This window comes from Anolis sagrei, chromosome 4, assembly GCF_037176765.1.
Source record: "Anolis sagrei isolate rAnoSag1 chromosome 4, rAnoSag1.mat, whole genome shotgun sequence".
Lineage (NCBI taxonomy): Eukaryota > Metazoa > Chordata > Lepidosauria > Squamata > Dactyloidae > Anolis > Anolis sagrei.
Genome location: NC_090024.1, coordinates 136,498,240 through 136,517,058, shown reverse-complemented (window position 1 = coordinate 136,517,058; position 18,819 = coordinate 136,498,240). Strand labels below are relative to the sequence as shown.

General features: G+C 39.0%; 1 protein-coding gene across 1 annotated transcript; it reads left to right on the top strand.

The window, feature by feature from the left end:
* Window positions 1–131: 131 nt before the first annotated feature.
* On the top strand, window positions 132–18,022 carry IK (IK cytokine). The gene is made up of 20 exons (XM_067467736.1): window positions 132–248; window positions 3,775–3,841; window positions 4,763–4,855; window positions 5,319–5,378; window positions 6,488–6,655; window positions 6,737–6,851; window positions 8,367–8,437; window positions 8,535–8,581; window positions 8,790–8,953; window positions 9,044–9,152; window positions 9,628–9,667; window positions 10,166–10,379; window positions 11,854–11,872; window positions 12,568–12,648; window positions 13,070–13,148; window positions 15,028–15,085; window positions 15,536–15,624; window positions 15,844–15,952; window positions 16,478–16,512; window positions 17,679–18,022. Exons 1-20 carry the CDS (start codon window positions 233–235, stop codon window positions 17,704–17,706), a joined length of 1,662 nt encoding a protein of 553 aa, XP_067323837.1. The 5' UTR covers window positions 132–232; the 3' UTR covers window positions 17,707–18,022.
* The last annotated feature ends 797 nt before the right edge of the window (window positions 18,023–18,819 follow it).

The following is an 18,819-nucleotide window of genomic DNA, read 5'->3' as shown; positions in this document are numbered from 1 at the left end:
TGCGCGTTCGAAAGAGGCGGGGATATGCAAAATAACGGGTATGGGGCGGGGCAGTTGACGGAGAGGCGGAAAGCAGTATCAGACATCCACAACATGAGCGCAGGGCGTTGTGGGTGAAGGCTCCCCCCCGCCCCGCCCCTTTTGGGTGCCGCGGTGCCTTGTGGGGAAGAGGCAGTCCTCCGCGGCCTTGTTGTTTTCTCCCCTCGGTGGCTCCGGTGGAAAGGAAGCCAAAATGCCGGAACGCGAGAGTGAGTGTTTGCGGGAAGCGGGACGGGGGCTTTGCGCCACGGAGCTCAGGACAGGCCTCCTCTCAGCGGGACTGACTCTCCCTTCAACCAGTGGGGTCGCCTTGAGGCCTATCGAGGTGGCAGTTTGGAACCGCATTATATGGTCGTGTAGATCCAGGCGGGGGTTTCCTTCACCTTCTTTGGAGAGGGAGCTGCAGGGATTCTGGGTGTTACATATAACATTCATGATAATATTATAATATAATACAATATAATATTGATAATAATGCAGTATAATAATTATACATTTCATACTACATGTAATCTATATAAATAAAAATGTAATGTTCGTTGGTGGGATTAACATAGCTCAATCCAACCCAATAAGCCTTTATTGGCATATACATAACAAAAAGGAATAAAATACACTACAAACCACAGAAAAGGGAACGTCACACTTGCTACACATTCAGTTTATTTATTTTATTTATTTATTTGGAGTGCTTTAACCCCGCCCTTTTCAACTCCCTGGGGGGGGGGGGGCGGGGACTCAGGGCGGCTTACAAAAGGCACAATTCGATGCCCAACCATTCACAAAGTACAATATACAATTTATAATTTAACATCAACAATTATCACTAGTTAAAACAATCACATCAATACAATAACAGTAATAAAATCATCCTGTGGTCAATGTTCGCCAATTTATAATTCCATAATCCATCCAGCATTGTCATTGTCCTTTCCTGCTCTGGTCGTCATTGTCTTTGTCCATCTGCCAGCTTACCCGAAGGCCTGGTCCCAAATCCAGGTTTTTAACTTCCTCCTGAAGGAGAGGAGGGATGTTGATGACCTAATTTCCCCGGGGAGTGCATTCCACAGGCGAGGGGCCACCACCGAGAAGGCCCTCTCCCTCGTCCCCACCAGTCTCACTTGTGATAAAGGTGGGGCCGAGAGCAGGGCCTCCTCAGAAGATCTTAAACTCCGAGGCGGGACGTAGAAGGAGATACGTTCGGACAGGTATGCTGGGCCGGAGCCGTATAGGGTTTTGTAAGTCAAAACCAGCACATTGAATTGTGCTCGGAACTGGATCGGCAGCCAGTGGAGCTGACACAACAGGGGGGTGGTATGCCCCCTGTAAGATGCTCCGATTATGTTAATCGAAGTTTACAGACTTCAATTAACATAACTCAAAAACCACTGGATGAATTGAGACCAAATTCGGACACAATACATGTTATCAGGCCAACAAGTGACCATCACTCATAAAAACACTGAAAAACACAGCATAAGAGACTTAAAAAGCCAAAAACATAAAAAAATACATTACAACACATGTGCAAAACCATATACACATATACACAAACACCACACTTGGAGGACAATCTTACACGGACAACAAGGGATCGCCTAATTAAGTAAGTACACAAGCATACACACACAAAACACATATGCACAGACTGGACCACAGCAACGCATCGCAGGGACAGCTAGTCTATATAAATAAAAATGTAATGTTCATTTGTACGATTTACATAACTCAAAAACCACTGGACGAATTGGCACCAAATTTGGACACAATACACCTATCAGGCCAACGAGTGGCTGCAGCGACGGAGGGACAAATCTCTCCCCTCTCCTGATTCGGGCTTTTTGATGCTGAGCAGAACTCTGGGAAATGTAGTTTAGGGCAGGGCCTTTTGAAGTCTCCTTGCCTTTCCAAACTACATTTCCCAGAATTCTGTGCTTTCTTTCACAGTGAGCTCTGCTTTCTCCCTGCTTCTTCCCTCTCGTAATGGCAAGAGGCTGTTAATTTAAAGAGGAAAGGCAGCCTTTTTGGCTTTGTTTTGCTTTGCTTCCTTGCACTGAAAATGAAACTGACTTTAGGAAGCTTCCGAGATTTACAAAATGCAAAAGAAAATGTTTTGAGTTCTTAAGGTTTTGGCGCGGACCATGCCCATGTGTCAGATATCACCTCATAAGTACAAATTTAATGAATTTGATCTGACTTACGAGGACCAACAAAAAATGCACACTTCTAATAAATAGAATAAACAAAAATAACAAACATAGGTGAATCATGCTTACACAAAGAGCAAAAAATAATATGAATTATTAATAGTTACTGGGGGAGGGTCAAATTAGCCCTTTGAGTCTCCGTAGCAGTTGATTACAATTTTATCTAGCTCTTTCTTTCAGATCTTTTTTGCAGATAAAGCAAAGAGGACCACTTTATATGTTACATAATCATTTGATTTGCTTAGTAAAAACGGAACCGTTTCTACGAGACGGTTGCCATTGTCTTTTATTAGCAGGGGTTTCAAATTCTCAGGTCACTAAACAAAGGGCAGTTTAGCATTTAGTGCACAATGTCTTCCATCTAACACTGGCTACAGATCTGTTTTCCAATGGCTCATTATGGTAATGTCAATCTAACACATTGGAGCGCATTAGAGTTAACTATTTGCAGTGGATTCATAGTCTTGTGTCTGTGAATTTAGATTAGAGTTTCAGATAGGTTAAACAAAGTTGCAAATTTGGGTAAAACATAAGGTAGTCCCTATAATTTCCTGTAAGTTGCTTTCCCTGTGTGTAGCTGTCCATGGTATTTTTGCCATGCGCTTGTTATAAAATGGAACTAGATTACATAGGTTAATAATACTAATGTATTAATTATAATACCACTGATAATATATAATAATATATAATGATAATACTGCATTATTATTGTATATTTGTATATTTGAAATCAGGATATAAATAAATAAATAAAATAGGCTGATGATGTCTGGGTAGAAAGTAAAATGGTGGTCTTGCCCCCACATTGGCAGTCTTTAGGAGGAGCCTGAAAACGTGGCTGTTCCAGTGTGCCTTCCCTGAATAAGGAAATAATTCCTTGCAAAATGTCCTCAGAAGCACTTTAACTACTTGTTGGGTTGCTCTATCTTCATTTCTTTTAAAACCCTCCTACCAGATACATCCTACCTCTGTTCATGCCCAGTGTTTATTTCTTAAATTTTAAACTATTATATTTGGCCTGGCCATAGGTTTTTTAAATCCTTGCGTGTTATTGTTTATATGTGAGTTATATTGTATTGTTTTTTTTATTATTGCTTTTTGTTTTATTGATGTGTTGTCGGGCTTGGCCTTATGTAAGCCGCTCTGAGTCCCTTGGGGAGATGGTTGCGGGGTATAAATAAAGTTGTTGTTATTATTATTATTATTATTATTATTATTATTATTATTACCTTGGACCACTGATTACTCAAGAGCTGTTTCTCCTTATCAACCATGGGTTTCAGTTTTTTCTTTCAAGTAGGATAAGACACAGTTGCAGTGCTTTCAGATCAGTGAGTCTAAAGCTTATTAGTGACACTTTGTGTTTGCACTAACTCTCTTAGCTTCTCTTTGTCTCACGTGGTTCCTGAATGCCCACTTTTTGTTTAACATGTCCTTCAGTCTGGGTGAGTAGTGTTCACACATGCTTTTCCATGCAGCATGCATATTTGTGTTAGTTTGTAATTAGCTCTCTTTCTCTTCTTTCTAGGTGAACCGTTCTCCAACCCTCTGGCCCCAGATGGCCATGAGATAGATGATTCCCACTCATTTAACCAGTGAGTAGAGCCTTTTCGTTGTATTTTGAAGTAGGCATCATTTTTGGCATTTGAAATCAAATTCTTATCCATTGTCAGTGCCCAGGTCTCCATAGTGCCATTCATCATGGATAGTGTTTAGTTGCATTTGTGATACAAGTAACTCTAAACCTTCCTTCTAGCTTTCAGCTGTGGAGGAGGCACAAATAATCTGCAATTATATTGGATTCCAGAAGCCCAGCACAACTTCATGGTTAATTTCTGCTCTTCTTTCTAGCTCCCAACTCAGAGCTGGAAATGGGGATTGCCTCTGACTTCACGTTAAAAAGTCAAAGGTGGAGTGTTCTGGTAGCCTCAACATTTAGTCATATTACCAAGACCAGTGAAAAATTAGGGCACTGCCAAATGACAAAAAATTCATGAGTTGTGCTTGGAGAATGAAACAAACCAATAAACAGTTCATGCTGGCACAATTGTACATTCTTCAATGACATTTTTATCTGTGCAGAGCAGTGCAGGAAAGCCAATGAATCTGATTATTATATGGATCTCCAAAAAGAACGTTTGATTTCTTTCATGTATCACATCTTGTAGTACAAGGGAAAACATGTTTGATTTTTTGTGTGTGTATTCAAACACTAACTTACAGGGAAGGACAGATATGTGTGTGCATTTTCATCCCCAACCACTCTTGAGTGGGAAATAGCAAACTATAGCATTTATATGCAGTTTTGGATAGATTTGAGGCTCTCCTCCCAAAGTCCCACAAAACATGAGCAGATTTGTAATATTGCTAAAAGATTTTGGAGCCTATGAAACTGGAGTTTGGAGAATCCCATGGAGCCCACAGCCTGCACCACCTCACCCCCGTTGTTGTAGCAGGTTTTGAATATAAGATACTTAAATATTTCTTACAGTAAGACCCTATTGTTTTCCTCATAGATCTAAGCTGACCAATGAAGACTTCCGCAAGCTTCTTATGACCCCTCGGGCTACACCAACATCTGCACCACCTTCTAAATCTCGCCATCATGAGTAAGCATCATTTCTTTGTTTTACAAAACATCAGGGAATATCTTTCCCCCTGAAACAATCTATTTTTGATATTGGTATATTTTATCATATGTACGGAACAACTACTGAAGCCATTAAACCTAACTTGAAACAATAGTAAAACTTAATATTTATATGGTGATTTAGAGTGTTCAATATTTGTGGTATTTACAGTTTTTATGTAAGATAATAACTGTCTTAGTATTTGAGTTAAGGGGATTGAAATCCAGAGATCTACAGCCACTTTGTGAGGTTATAACTGAGGGAAGATTTTAACCGAGATTTCACTTTACATCCTCTTATTTTAAGTAGCTTTTAAAATAGTTCTCAATTCACAAAAACTCAAACAATCCGAATACTCAAGCAACTGACAAAAATCAAATCAATACATTATTGTATTTTTACCCACTGTTGTCATGAGTTTGAATGTTCTTGTCTTCTTCAGAATGCCAAGAGAGTACAATGAAGATGAAGATCCAGCTGCTCGAAGGAGAAAGAAGAAAAGGTGAGAGAGAGACTGAGATTGAGACTGGCTCAGAGCTTTCCTAAAGAGCCAAACTTTTCTTAAAATGCAAGAAATTTTCTAATTAAACATTTTCCAGAAGGAGATGGCTGCTCTTTAAGGAAAGGTTATTAACTTAGGTTATCCAGTCTTGGTGCGAAAAATGAAGGCTTGATGCTTCAACTCATGTACTTGATGCTCTAACTCGTACTGTATATGCTCGAGTATAAGCTGACCCAAATATAAGCCAAGGCACCTAATTTTGCCACAAAAACTGGGAAAAGTTATTGACTTGAGTATAAGATGAGGGTGGGAAATGTAGCAGCTACATTTATTTTGAAATTTACCAGTAGCTGCTGCATTTTTATTCATTTATTTATGTATTTATTTCATATACTTGTACCCCGCCCTTCTCACCCCCAAGGGGAGACTCAGGGTGGCCTCACAGCAAACACCATTCGGTGCCATCATAATGATAAGAACAATCAACAAATTCATTAAAACAAAACATTAAATAAACACTTCTTAAAACATGCCAATTAAAATCCACGTTCGGGGCAATTCATTGTCACTTCGAAATTGCTTATGTCTTCTTCATACAAGCCACTGTTCCATGGTCAAACGCAAGGTCCCACGGCCAAGTCTTGAGTTTTTCTTCTAAAGTACTAACCAGGCCCTACCCTGCTTAGCTTCCGAGATCAGATGAGATTGGGCATGTTCAGGGTGGTATGGCCGTAGGCTTCCTTCTAAAGGACAGGAGGGAGGTGGTCAGTCTGATGTCTTTGGGGAAGGAATTCCACAGATGGGGAGCCACTGTTAAGAAGGCCCTGTCTCTTGTCTCCACCAATCGCGTGTGCGGCGGCGGGATCGAGAGCAGGGCCTCTACAGATGATCTTAAACTCAGTGATGATTCGTAGTAGGAATTTCCCACCCTCAGCTGCATTTCCCACCCTCAGCTTATACTCAAGTCAATATGTTTTCCCAGTTTGGCTTATATCCAGTTTGGCTTATACTCAAGTATATACAGTATGTGTTAATAGATAATGGCAATTTTGATACAACACCATAGCCTCTGTGTTTTGATTGTAACTGACTTGTTCTTCTGATACCAGCTATTACGCAAAGCTACGTCAGCAAGAGATTGAGCGCGAGAGGGAACTGGCCGAGAAGTATAGGGACCGTGCCAAGGAGAGAAGGGATGGTGTTAACAAGGACTATGAGGAAACAGAGCTGATCAGCACAACTGCCAACTACAGGGCAGTGGGACCCACTGCAGAGGCGTGAGTACAGTCACGAGAGCAGCTTTTTTGTTTATATTACTGTGGGGCTTTGATTTCATTGTTGCTTTTTTGTTGTTTTAGAGATAAGTCAGCGGCAGAAAAGAGGCGACAGTTAATTCAGGAGTCCAAGTTCTTGGGTGGTGACATGGAGCACACTCACTTGGTGAAGGGTTTGGATTTTGCTTTGCTGCAAAAGGTAAGCCAGATAATGCAATATCGCAAAAGTATTTCACCTTAGGGAATCTCTTCACTCACATCTAACATCATTCCGTTTTAGGCTTGTAATATCTGCCTCTCGGATTTTAAGCAGCTTCAGAACTTGTTTGAAACAGGCAAAACAAAACAAAAATTATTTAATCAAGAAAGATAACAAATTCCGTGCTTAGTTCACTTTGTCTGGAATTTCAGATTCATTCTAGATTGTGCAGTTTACTTTAAGAATATAAATTTCTCCTATACCTGTTCCTGAAAACGGTTTCTTGTATTCTTTAATACTGTGCATTACACTGTATAACAAAATTTGAAAAAAAAATGTTTGAAAGTGTTATTTATTGTTTAATTCTGCAGTACTTACTTTGAAAGTAGTTGTTATGCCCCAGAAACTTCGTTTTTGTGGCTACCAAAACATTGTTGAATTGGTTGAGACTTGAAAAACTATAGCCAAATGTATTGCAGGATGTCCCACAGAAACAAAAATCATGTTACATAGTGTTATCTGCTAAAGACCCAGTTATAAAGATTCTATGGTTGAAAATGTGAGTGTAGGTTCAATGCTTTGTATGCAAGAGTTTCCTCTTGGCTGCTGATCATGTTTTTTAGACTGGATTGGAGCAGGACAGGAAAACCTGTTTTGGGGAGCTTCCATCTTGTTCACAGAGGACAGTTTTATAGTATGGTTTGTCTTTGTGTTTCTTCTTTAGAATCTTAGCAAATTGGATTTTTGTTTGTTTAAAATATAATCTTTTTAATATATGCGAAATATGCTACTTAAATCTTTTTTTTAAAGCCATGAATGTGTCAGGGTTTATCTTTCTCTTTATTTATTTATTTCCGTCACTTTTACCCCGCCCTTCTCACCCCTGGGGGGGGGGGGGACTCAGGGCGGCTTACAGAGGAAGGCACAATTCGATGCCTTTGTCACATATACATACATATATAAGCAAATTAAACAGTTACACATTAAAAATTTAAAAACATCACTACATAACAATACAGTAACACAGTAGTAGACTAATCCTGAGCTCAGCGTTCGGAGTTTTGTAAATCCATTCCGTCTCGTCAAATTCCAGCTCGTCGTCAGGTCTTTATTTATTTATTTATTTATTTATTTATTTCTTGCATTTATTGACCGCCCCTCTCAGCCCGGAGGCGACTCTTTCTTTAGCTGCCATGATGTCCAAATGCCTGGTCCCATATCCAGGTTTTCAACTTTTTCCTAAATGAAAGAAGGGACATTGCCGATCTAATCTCCTTGGGGAGTGAGTTCCACAGGTGGGGGGCCACCACCGAGAAGGCCCTGCTCCTCGTCCCCGCCAATCTCACTTGTGATAAAGGCGGGGTCGAGAGCAGGGCCTCCCCGGAAGATCTTAGGTTCCGAGGTGGGACGGAATGAATTCTTTATTCATATTCTTGAAGTTGCCTTTCTGATTTGGTGGGATATGTTGCTCAAAATGCCTTCAGGAGGCCTTATGAAAAAAATCTCTTTCCTTAGGTCCGTGCTGAGATTGCCAGCAAAGAAAAAGAAGAGGAAGAGCTGATGGAAAAACCCCAGAAAGAAACTAAGTATGTTTATTTCATAGAATTCTGGCCTGATAAGTGTTTTGATGAAAATAGGAAAAGCCACAGAAATATATTTTATTATGTTTATTCTTTTTTAAAGAAAAGATGAAGATCCAGAAAACAAAATTGAATTCAAGACCCGTTTAGGTAAGAGTATTCAGATGTTTGCTAATATGTGCTGCAAATTGTGGACTAGGTTGTGGTATTATTCTAGATAATCAGAAGATTAGAAATAAGCATTGTTTGAATTCTTTGACTTTGATTTTAATGTAGTTTGAAGAAGAACTGACTCAAATAATAACTGAAATGTCATATTGTCATTTGGTGCTTTTGCTTGGATCTTCTTTCTTGTCAGGTCGTAACGTTTACCGGATGTTGTTCAAGAATAAAGCATATGAGCGGAATGAGCTCTTCCTGCCTGGGAGAATGGCTTATGTGGTAGACCTTGATGATGAATACGCTGACACAGACATCCCCACAACCTTGATCAGAAGCAAAGCAGATTGCCCTACCATGGAGGTAACAGTCCTAACTGCTTTTGCTGAATTTGCAGTTTCATTAATTTTAAGCAAGCAATGGGATTGCTATTATTTCCATTGTTCTTTTTAGGCTCAGACCACGTTGACTACAAATGACATTGTGATCAGCAAACTGACACAGATTCTTTCCTACTTGAGGCAAGGAACCCGTAACAAAAAGCTCAAAAAGAAAGACAAGGGTGAGCATGTGTTCAGGGTTGAGATGGACATTGTTTTTCTTCTCATAAGCCCATTTCATAACTAATTGCAACAAAAGGAAAAGTTCTATATAATGTGGGAAAACATTAAAAGATTGGTCACGAGAAGACATCTGAATGTGGGTTTTCTGCTGAATGATAGCTTCTAATGGAACAGACTACTTAAAATGGAATTTTAGGTCAAATGCTATTTAATTTGCTCTGTTTGAAAGACTTCCAGTTTTGCACACCACGATTGACACTGAGATGTCTGCAAGAGTTAGTGTTGGTTTATAGCAGGCATCCTGATTGGGCCTCCAACTCCCAGAAGCCCTAATGAGCTTGTTCAGTTGTCAGGAATACTGGGAGTTGAAGCCCAAACAGCTGGAGGACCGCAGTTTGAGGATGCCTGCTTTATAGTGTTTATATATTAACTGGAACATAATCATTCTCTGATTACTCTTTTTTCTTTCTTTAGGAAAACTGGATGAGAAAAAACCACCAGAGGCAGACATGAAGTAAGTAAGCTGTCCTCTGAGCATATTATTTTCTAACCATAAAATTGCACTGTTTTTATTATAACTGGGACTTTCCCCAAGATTCTGGCACCTTATTAGAGGGTCCTCCTACAATGGAAAGAAATGCATTTCTCAATGCTTGATGTGGAGATGGGATTGGTGGTGAAATTGCTTGATAAAAGAGTGCCATGGTGCCAGTAATTGACTGCCACGGTTAGAGGATCGCAGCTTGATTGAGTGAATTGATGTTTTTATATGTGCATGTGTTTTAATTTTTTGTATTTTATATTGTGTTCACTTTTATGTTTGTTTTTAGACACTTTGTGCCATGTGTAATGGGCCCCAAGTACTTTCGGGAAGATGGTGTGGGATATAATAATAAAGAAGTAGTAGTAGTTGTAGTAGTAGTTGTTGTTGTTGTTGTTGTTCTCGTTCTCCTGTGTGATTTGGGCATATCCGTTGACTGATTTTCATACTTGCATCTGCTTGACAAAAAAGTATTTTTGAGGACATTGGAGATTACGTACCGTCTGCAGCAAAGGTGCCTCGGGAGAAAGAGCGAGAGCGATACAGGGAACGCGACCGGGAGCGGGAAAGGGAGAGAGACCGGGAGCATGAGCGAGATCGAGAACGAGACCGGGAAAGGGAACGGGAACGTGAGGAGGAGAAGAAGAGGCACAGCTACTTTGAGAAACCCAAAGCGGATGATGAGGTATGCAGAGAGGATCTTTGGCCTTGAAACTGGAGTAAAGTCCTCATTGTTGCATGGGTGCACAACTTCCAGGCATCAGGATGTATCTTCGGGAGTGTGAAGGGTTGCCCTGGCCCCAACTATTCTATGCCCACTGATTTTCAGTCATACTTCCACAATAATAATAATAATAATAATAATAAGTTCTTTTAGGTTTTTTCGGGCTATAGGGCCATGTTCTAGAGGCATTTCTCCTGACGTTTCGCCTGCATCAGGAGAAATGCCTCTAGAACATGGCCCTATAGCCTGAAAAAACCTACAAGAACCTAGTGATTCCAGCCATAAAAGCCTTCGACAATACAATGATAATAATAATAATAATAATAATAATAATAATAATAATAATAATAATAAAAACTTTATTTATACCCCGCCACCATCTCCTCAAGGGGACTCACTTTAGGAGTGAAGTTGACCCTTTTTCTGTTTTCTGATTTGCAACAAAAGGAAGAAGAAATCTCCTTCTAACCAAACAGACTGGGAAAATACAACTATAGCCAGTTGAATCCCCTAAACTTTCTTAGATCAATAAGTTAAAATAACTGTAATAGGTTAAGATTTCAGATAAATTCTTGTGAACCACAAGTTTGTAACAAAATTTGTAAGCATTTTGGATCCAGGTTTGAAAGTGTTATTTCCTGTTTAATTGTGTGGTACTTCCTTTCAAAGTAATTGTTATACTCCAGACATTTTGTTTATTTGGCTTCCAAAAGCTATGTTGAATTGGTTGAGACTCTGAGATATTCATTGATAAATCAGCAATATGTGCTGCAGGATGTCCCACAAAAACAAAGTTTTTTCAGCTTAATAAACTTTTCCCCTGTTTTAATTATAGAACTAATTAGGAAATGACATTTATAACCCAGGAATAAAGTTGTGTTACATAGTGTTATTTTAGACCAATTCAGTTAATTGGTTTGAAATAATTATTCTGAGACTTTGGGTGGCAGACTCTGGAAGATCTTGGAGTTAAAATCAAGCTCACATCAAATAAACGCTGGAGACAAGTGGTTTATTCCTTCTTTCCACAATGTGTAAAAGACAGTTCTAGTTTTCCCACTGAAACCTCCTGTATATATCAATCCCAACTCCTATCTGCCCTCTAGTGGCCAAACACTGTTCACAGTCTGTTAACTGCAGTTTCAATTTCCCTCACAAAACAGATGTCTTATCTACATTACCTTTCCCAACTGTACCCAGCCTCCCTCCCCCCACCTCCCTTCTTTATGGCCTGTCCCAGGCTGATTCAGTGATCCTGACATTGAGCAAGTTTCAGTTGGGTCTTTGCCTGGTCTCTTTGTTTATTTTTTAATGATAAAAGAATGCAGTGTATGGGGAGACATTAGCATTTTACAGATCTGGGACCTTTCTAGCAGGAGATCCATCTTTGTTGTTCTGGGATTCATGTATTCCTTTTTCCTTTCTCCTTTTTTAGCCTATTGACATTGATAAAGGTAAGTTCCACTTGTAATCATATTGCCTAGAATTTAAAACAGTCATATTTGGTAATGATTTTTTTTTACTAGACTAGCCTGTTTTTGAAGCTGAGCCATCAGTATTTCAAAATTGACATACGAAGGTTTCTTTTCTTAGTACTAACTTGGCATTTCTAATTTTCATACCCATATATTACAATATTCTGTGATACCACATTTTTAATTATTTTGTTCCATTGATCGGGCTTGGCAGGTTTCAAGAATCACCTTTTTATTTTGTTATTTCGTAACAGCACCAGCATTTGCTTGAAATTCAATAATAAAAATAACAATATGAGCACAGAATTTTTGTTTTCAGCAATAAAATATTATTGAACATAATTTGTTTCTTCCATACCTTGGCATAACTGCTTATGACTAGTTGTTTATAATTAATTACTTAATTAGTAACAAAGATGTTAGTAGGTTACAGTTAGTAGGTCAACTCTAAGTAACATTTAGTTACGAGGAGGACTATTACATGATTCAAGTGCCGTCTTGTTGAAGTAGACAGGAGAATACTGTATTTTTGCCATAAACCAGTATAAAATTAAATTAATATAACAGATTTCCAAGCACCTGTTCTTGTCGTCTTGGAACATTGCAACAGGGAGTGGAATTGCATTTAAGTAAGAATAATGAAGAATTTATTTGTGTATCTTCCTTGTTTCCAGGACCTGGCTCAGCCAAAGAGTTGATTAAATCAATCAATGAGAAGTTTGCTGGTGCAGGTGGCTGGGAAGGGCCGGAATCATATCCTTTATATGTATGCATTGTACAAACTTGTTTACTTGTTTTGAGTGCAAACAGCTTTAGTAGTCTGTTTGGGGAAGCTCTAGTTCTCTTCAGAAGGAAAGTTTCCTCCCATCCAGTTTCAGGCCTTCATATGAAGAGGATTCTTATTTTAAATACTGTGGAAGATCCAAAAGACCACAATTGAGCCGAAACACATTTTGTACTTGAGGGATATTTCCAACTGGAGGGCTTCATCTCTCCCATTCAATTTATGAAGCATTAACTAGTTAATAATGGTTTGTTAGAGATCATTGGCTGAAGTTAACACAATATTCCTCTGTCACTATGTGTAAATTATAGCTGTTCGTTTATTATACAGTCATTCGGGTCAAGTTGTTTCAGTTTTTGGTGATACATCTTTTTCCTCAACGTGTAGCACATTAAAAAAAACTGAAGACAAAAAGCAACTTGGTGACTTCTTTGGGATGTCAAACAGCTATGCTGAATGCTACCCTGCAACGTAAGAATCCTGTATTCCTCATAATTTGTATTTGAGTCGGTGTGTTAGGAATCATTCAGAGTTTAATGATGGTTTGCTTTATCCTGGTTTTTAGTGGTCTATTTTAAGGAAATACACTCTTCTGGGCTGGTGTGTGGAAACAGTTAACTCCTGCTGTCAATTTCCATATCATATTTATTAGAGTCTAATGAGCCATCAAATCTAATGTACACCTCAGTTTTCAAAACCCTAGCAAATGTAATATGCAATGGCAAAAAGTGCACTCTTTATAATATGGCCAGAAAAGATGTGCATTAGCATTGCTGTGTGCTTAGAATTCCTTCTGTAAAAACAAAAGTACACCAAAGCTTCCATCAATGGAAAGGAAAATCAGATAAATAGCTAACCCCTCAATGCACCTCTACTGTTTATCTCACCTTAGCTTCCTTGGGTGCATCCGCATGGCAGAATGAATGCAGTTTTATACCACTTGAATAGTCCTGCCACAATTACACGATATCACGGGGGCTGTAGTTTGATAAAGTCTTTAGCCTTTGCTGCCAAAGAATGCTGATGCCTCACCAAAGTACAAATCCCAGGATTCCATAATATTAAGCAATGGCTGCCTTGAGTCCCCAAGGGGAGAATGATGGGATAATAATAATAATAGCAGCAATTAAACGTGGCACCAAACTGTATTAATTCTGCAGTGGATATGTAAACCTAGGATGGTTGGGCTGGGCCCCAAGACTTTATCCCCCAAATCTACAATACCTGCTCCATGTAAACAGGTTCCTTTTTTGGCTCAGCGCTTAAGCTCATTGTAATACAATTCAAAATGTTGGCTTTAACCTATAAAGTCCTAAATGATTCCGGCCCAGCTTACCTGTCCGAATGTATCTCCTCCTATGAACCATCTAGGACAGTGGTTCTCAACCTGGGGTCCCCAGATATTTTTGGCCTACAACTCCCAGAAATCCTAACAGCTGGTAAACTGGCTGGGATTTCTGGGAGTTGTAGGCCCAAAACATCTGGGGACCCCAGGTTGAGAATCACTGATCTAGGAGCTTAAGTTCATCTGGGGAGGCCCTGCTCTTGATCCCACCTACCTTGCAAGTATGATTGGCAGAGAATCTGAAAAAAAGTAAAGACCTGGCTCTTTGAGCAAGCTTTTGAGAATTCAGCTGAATAGATAACATGGAGCCATGAATGATGAACATGGAATGGCCAGAAGATGTTACTGGATAACGTTTTTAAAAGGATGACACCGATGATTATATGTTTAACAGTTTTTATATATGTTTTATATTGTAATATTGTTTGTTTTTGATGGCACTTTTATGAATGCCTGACATCGAAATGTACCGATCTGTAACTCGCCTTGAGTCGTCGTATGGCTGAGAAAGGCGGGCTATAAATATCGTAAATAAATAAATTAATAAATAAATACATGAAACTAATGGGCACCCTAATTTTGATGATTAATTTCACCAAAAAGGAGCACATTAGGCTCAAGAAAATACAGTATTTACCTCATTGTGCAGAAGAAATGTAGACATCATATCATTTGATTTACAAGTCTGATTCTTTGTTAGTGTACTTTCTTTCATTGTGTCAGATTTACCTTTATCCAACCTACTGACCTTGAAATATTCCATAGTGGTCTAAAAATTAAATACTGGGAAATGTATTTGGAAGTTCATCTGAAATTCCCAAGTTTGTTCTTTGCGGCATTTTTATGAACAGCTCTTCTTGGTTATGTTTTCTTGTTATTACTCTTAACAATGACTTTATCATATTTGTGATTATATAAAGCTGCTATATTGATGGCAGTCTGTATTCCCATGCCTCCAGAATTGAGAACAGAAGAATGAGAGCTATCTATTTGTTTTCTTTCTAGAATGGATGACATGGCTGTGGATAGTGATGAAGAAGTAGATTACAGCAAAATGGATCAGGTATGTTTTCAATTGTTTACAGCTTCAACATATGCATTTCTACCATAGGAAAAAGCATGATGCCTAAAGTCTCTCAGAATATAGATTCTGTACCATCTCAGATTTGATGTTGCTCCCATTTTAAATTTGACCTGATTTGTATCAAAGTGGAATGACAAAATGGAGATGAGCCTCACCTTAGGCTGCATGTATGGAACTGACTTTTTTTAAGGTGTCCCACTTTAAAGTAAATTAAAAATAAACTTTAAAATATGTGAAATTATTTTAAAGTTTAGACCTAACCTAGAATATTTCTGCCCAGCTTAAGTTTTATTGCTTGAAGATAATTTGGGAATGTGTTTATTCAACAGAGAAAGGAAACATTCAAATATCTGTAGTCTAATGTGTATGATTCAGATCAATCCAATGGCTGGTTTGACCAAGCTTTTCCTTGTTCTCTTTCTCTTCAAGGGAAACAAAAAAGGACCCCTTGGCCGTTGGGACTTTGATACACAGGAGGAATACAGCGAGTACATGAATAACAAAGAGGCTCTGCCCAAGTGAGTTTGTAGCTTGTTCTGAGAGGGGGAAATGCAAACTGGACTATAGTGTGCTAAATATTATGATCCTTTATGATCGGGGGGGTCTTCTCAGGTTATTTGCCGCCTGCTGCTAGAGTTGAGTGCATAGATTCAGAACCTTGAGAGAACTGTCTGCACTCAGCTCCTGTGAAGGTGCAATTCTCTCATCTATATTTCTGTTTGTGCCTGTTTTCCTAGAGCGGCATTCCAGTATGGAATCAAAATGTCTGAAGGCCGTAAGACACGCCGTTTTAAGGAGACCAATGACAAGGCTGAGTTGGATCGCCAGTGGAAGAAAATCAGTGCAGTGAGTTTCTCGGGGAAAACCAATTTTGATTATTACCCCCTTATCCTCTAAGGCAGTGGTTCTCAGCTTGTGGGTTCCCAGATGTTTTGCCCTTCAAGAAACCCTAACAGCCAGTAAACTGGCTGGGATTTCTGGGAGTTGTAGGCCAAAACAACTGGGGACCCACAGGTTGAGAATCTGCCTAAGGTTTGTTGCGTTCTTTGGAGCTTTCCACAGATGTTTTCTAGGGTGTTTGAAGGGGAGCCTCTGGCTAGCTGGCTTCTTCAATTCACACAGACACAACCCAGTTGTTAAACCTTTCTTTGCAACCCTCCAGAGCTCTGAATCAGCCTTGGCCATTCTTAGAAGCCAAGAAAGAATTTCCATTTTCCATCTCTTAATGGGTTGATGCTGATCAGACCTACCAGAAAGCCATTTAGTCTATTCAGCCTTTGTGCATGCTCTTTTGTTGAAGATAAATGCGATCCCAACACAGGAAATGATTATTGTTATATCTGCAATGTACTAATTGTACTTTCTCTACAGATAATTGAAAAAAGGAAGAAGTTGGAGGCTGATGGGTTAGTATAATTGCTTTTATTGAGTTGTTGTTTGAAAGGCACCCTTGAGTTTACAGTGTTGTTGTATGTCTTCAAAAGATTGCAGCTACCCATTTTCGTTTTGGGGGGAGGTGAGTTCAAGTGTTAGTTGAAGAACAGTGTCATCTTCAAAGTTTTTTACTGTCAAGTAAGCAGTCGGTCAAATGGCATCTGAAAACCCTGCATTTATAAATATGTAGTTAACTATATAGTAGCAAATAGTTGACGTTATATTAGGGTTTTTCATTAGGATACTGATAAAGCTAAAGTAGGAATTAATTTTATTCAGCTTTTAACATTCAAAACAAAGTTCATAGGTACCCTACAAGTTTTAGCCCAAACTACTTGTTCTTCGTTTCCTGGCTACAAGCTTTATGCTGACAATATCTGGGTCTTGACTGAAGCTCTGACTTCCTTTTACTGTATTCAAGCTTCAGTGTGACAGTCTGGTGTAGAGACTGTGGCTTACATCACATCCTTTAAAATGGATTCTCAGGGCCCTTCCAGACAGGCCCTATATCTCAGGATCTGGTTTTCTGTTTATCCCAGATTTTCTGGCAGGGGGACTCATATAATCCAGTTTAATGCAGGAAAACCAGTGATCAGATCCTGAGATATAGGGCCTGTCTAGCAGGGCCCTCTGATTGTTAGTCGAAATAAGATATTTGTGTTTTGGTGTTCAACCAGAGAAGTCTTGTTGCTTTAAATTGCTCAAATCTCACATGAAGTCAGTTTCATTGCCTCCATGGACCTTTTGTCTGAATAGATAATGCTATCCAAGCCTGACAGAAAGCTGTTTGATTTATTGTGTAGTTTGCATGTTCCTTTGTTGAGAGAACAATTGAAGTTACCATCTCTGAGATTGAACATTCCCATATTTTCTTCTCTTAGCTTCTTTATAGTAAAAACTTGATGCCATGTGTGTGTGTGTGTGTATCTATCTCAAGAATACATTCTGTGTTGTCACATTAGCAAATACATTTAAGAAATGCAATAGTGATGATTGCTGAATGTGTCTCAAAGAGAGTTAAAAACTCTGTTTGTCTTACTGGCTTTGAAGAGGTCTTCGCATGCTTTGTGATCCTGTGTTTTGTGTTCCCTAGTGTGCTGTTCCATATCTTACAACTCATACATTTCTCTAATTTCAGGGTTGAGGTAAAAAGACCAAAGTATTGAACCTTCTGTGAGCGCTTTGTCCCTTTGGCTACATTCCTGCTCAACTACTCTGAAGAAAAAGCTTTGATGGAGGATCACAGTAACACATTTTCCTGCCATGGAACAAAATCCACATGCTTTCTGAGCTGAGAATACGGCAGGGTCTTGTGTGTGCAAATACAAAGGAGAGTTCCTGATTCTTCCAAAGAGCCTTAGTGGCTCTCTTCCTTGTCTTCTATTGCTTGCAGCTGTGCTCCTTCCATAGGAATCTACAGTTTAGATTTTGTGACTAGTAATACTTCTACGTGTAATAAAACCTGCACTAATATTTATCAGATTCTTTGTTCTGGCCTGTAGTAAATTTTAATACCACTTATACTACCATGTATGATAGAATAGAAGAGCACTGTTTGTTTGTTTTTGCAAGGATTTTTTTTTATTCTGTAGAAAACATTGAGCCAGTGGCCAGATTTTTAGATGAAGGAAATAGGTCCTGCAATTATCAGATCAACAAAATGCATATTAACAACAAAACACCAAGATTTATATCTTTAAGAGAAAACACATAGCTGTTACACAATAACATAATGAAACAAAACTTGTGAGGTCACTATTAAAGAGACACAAATGTGATAGATCTCAATGCTAGGGTCTCTAAAGTTATCTTGGGCCTTGTATAACTCTATTTTTTGATTCTTCAATTAATATGACATTAAGACTGCTTTTACAGTGGTCTCTTTCTCTCTCCATGCAAGGATATATGCAGGGAAACAAATGAGTTTCAGTTAAACATTAAAAAAACCCAAGATTTTGGCAATTAGACTGATTGATAACTGACAAACAGGGAGAAAAAGTTGAGGCTGTGACAGACTTCATATTTCTTGGTGCAAAGATTACTGCAGATGCAAACTGCAGCCAGGAAATCAGATGACGTTTAATTCTTGGGAGGAGAGCAATGACCAATCTCGAGAAAATAGTAAAGAGTAGAGACATTACACACAAGCAAAGATTAGAGGCAAAGATTAAATACTTTGGTCGCATAATGAGAAGTCAGGAAAGCTTGGAGAAGATAATGATGCTGGGGAAAATGGAAGGAAAAAGGAAGAGGGGCCGACCCAGGGCAAGATGGATGGA

Bases quoted from the DNA above. Each gene is read 5' to 3' on its own strand.
- IK (XM_067467736.1), top strand. The intron at 3,842-4,762 runs GTGAGTAGAGCC...TTTTCCTCATAG, and splicing joins GATTCCCACTCATTTAACCA to ATCTAAGCTGACCAATGAAG. The intron at 12,649-13,069 runs ATCCTTTATATG...CGTGTAGCACAT, and splicing joins CTGGGAAGGGCCGGAATCAT to TAAAAAAAACTGAAGACAAA.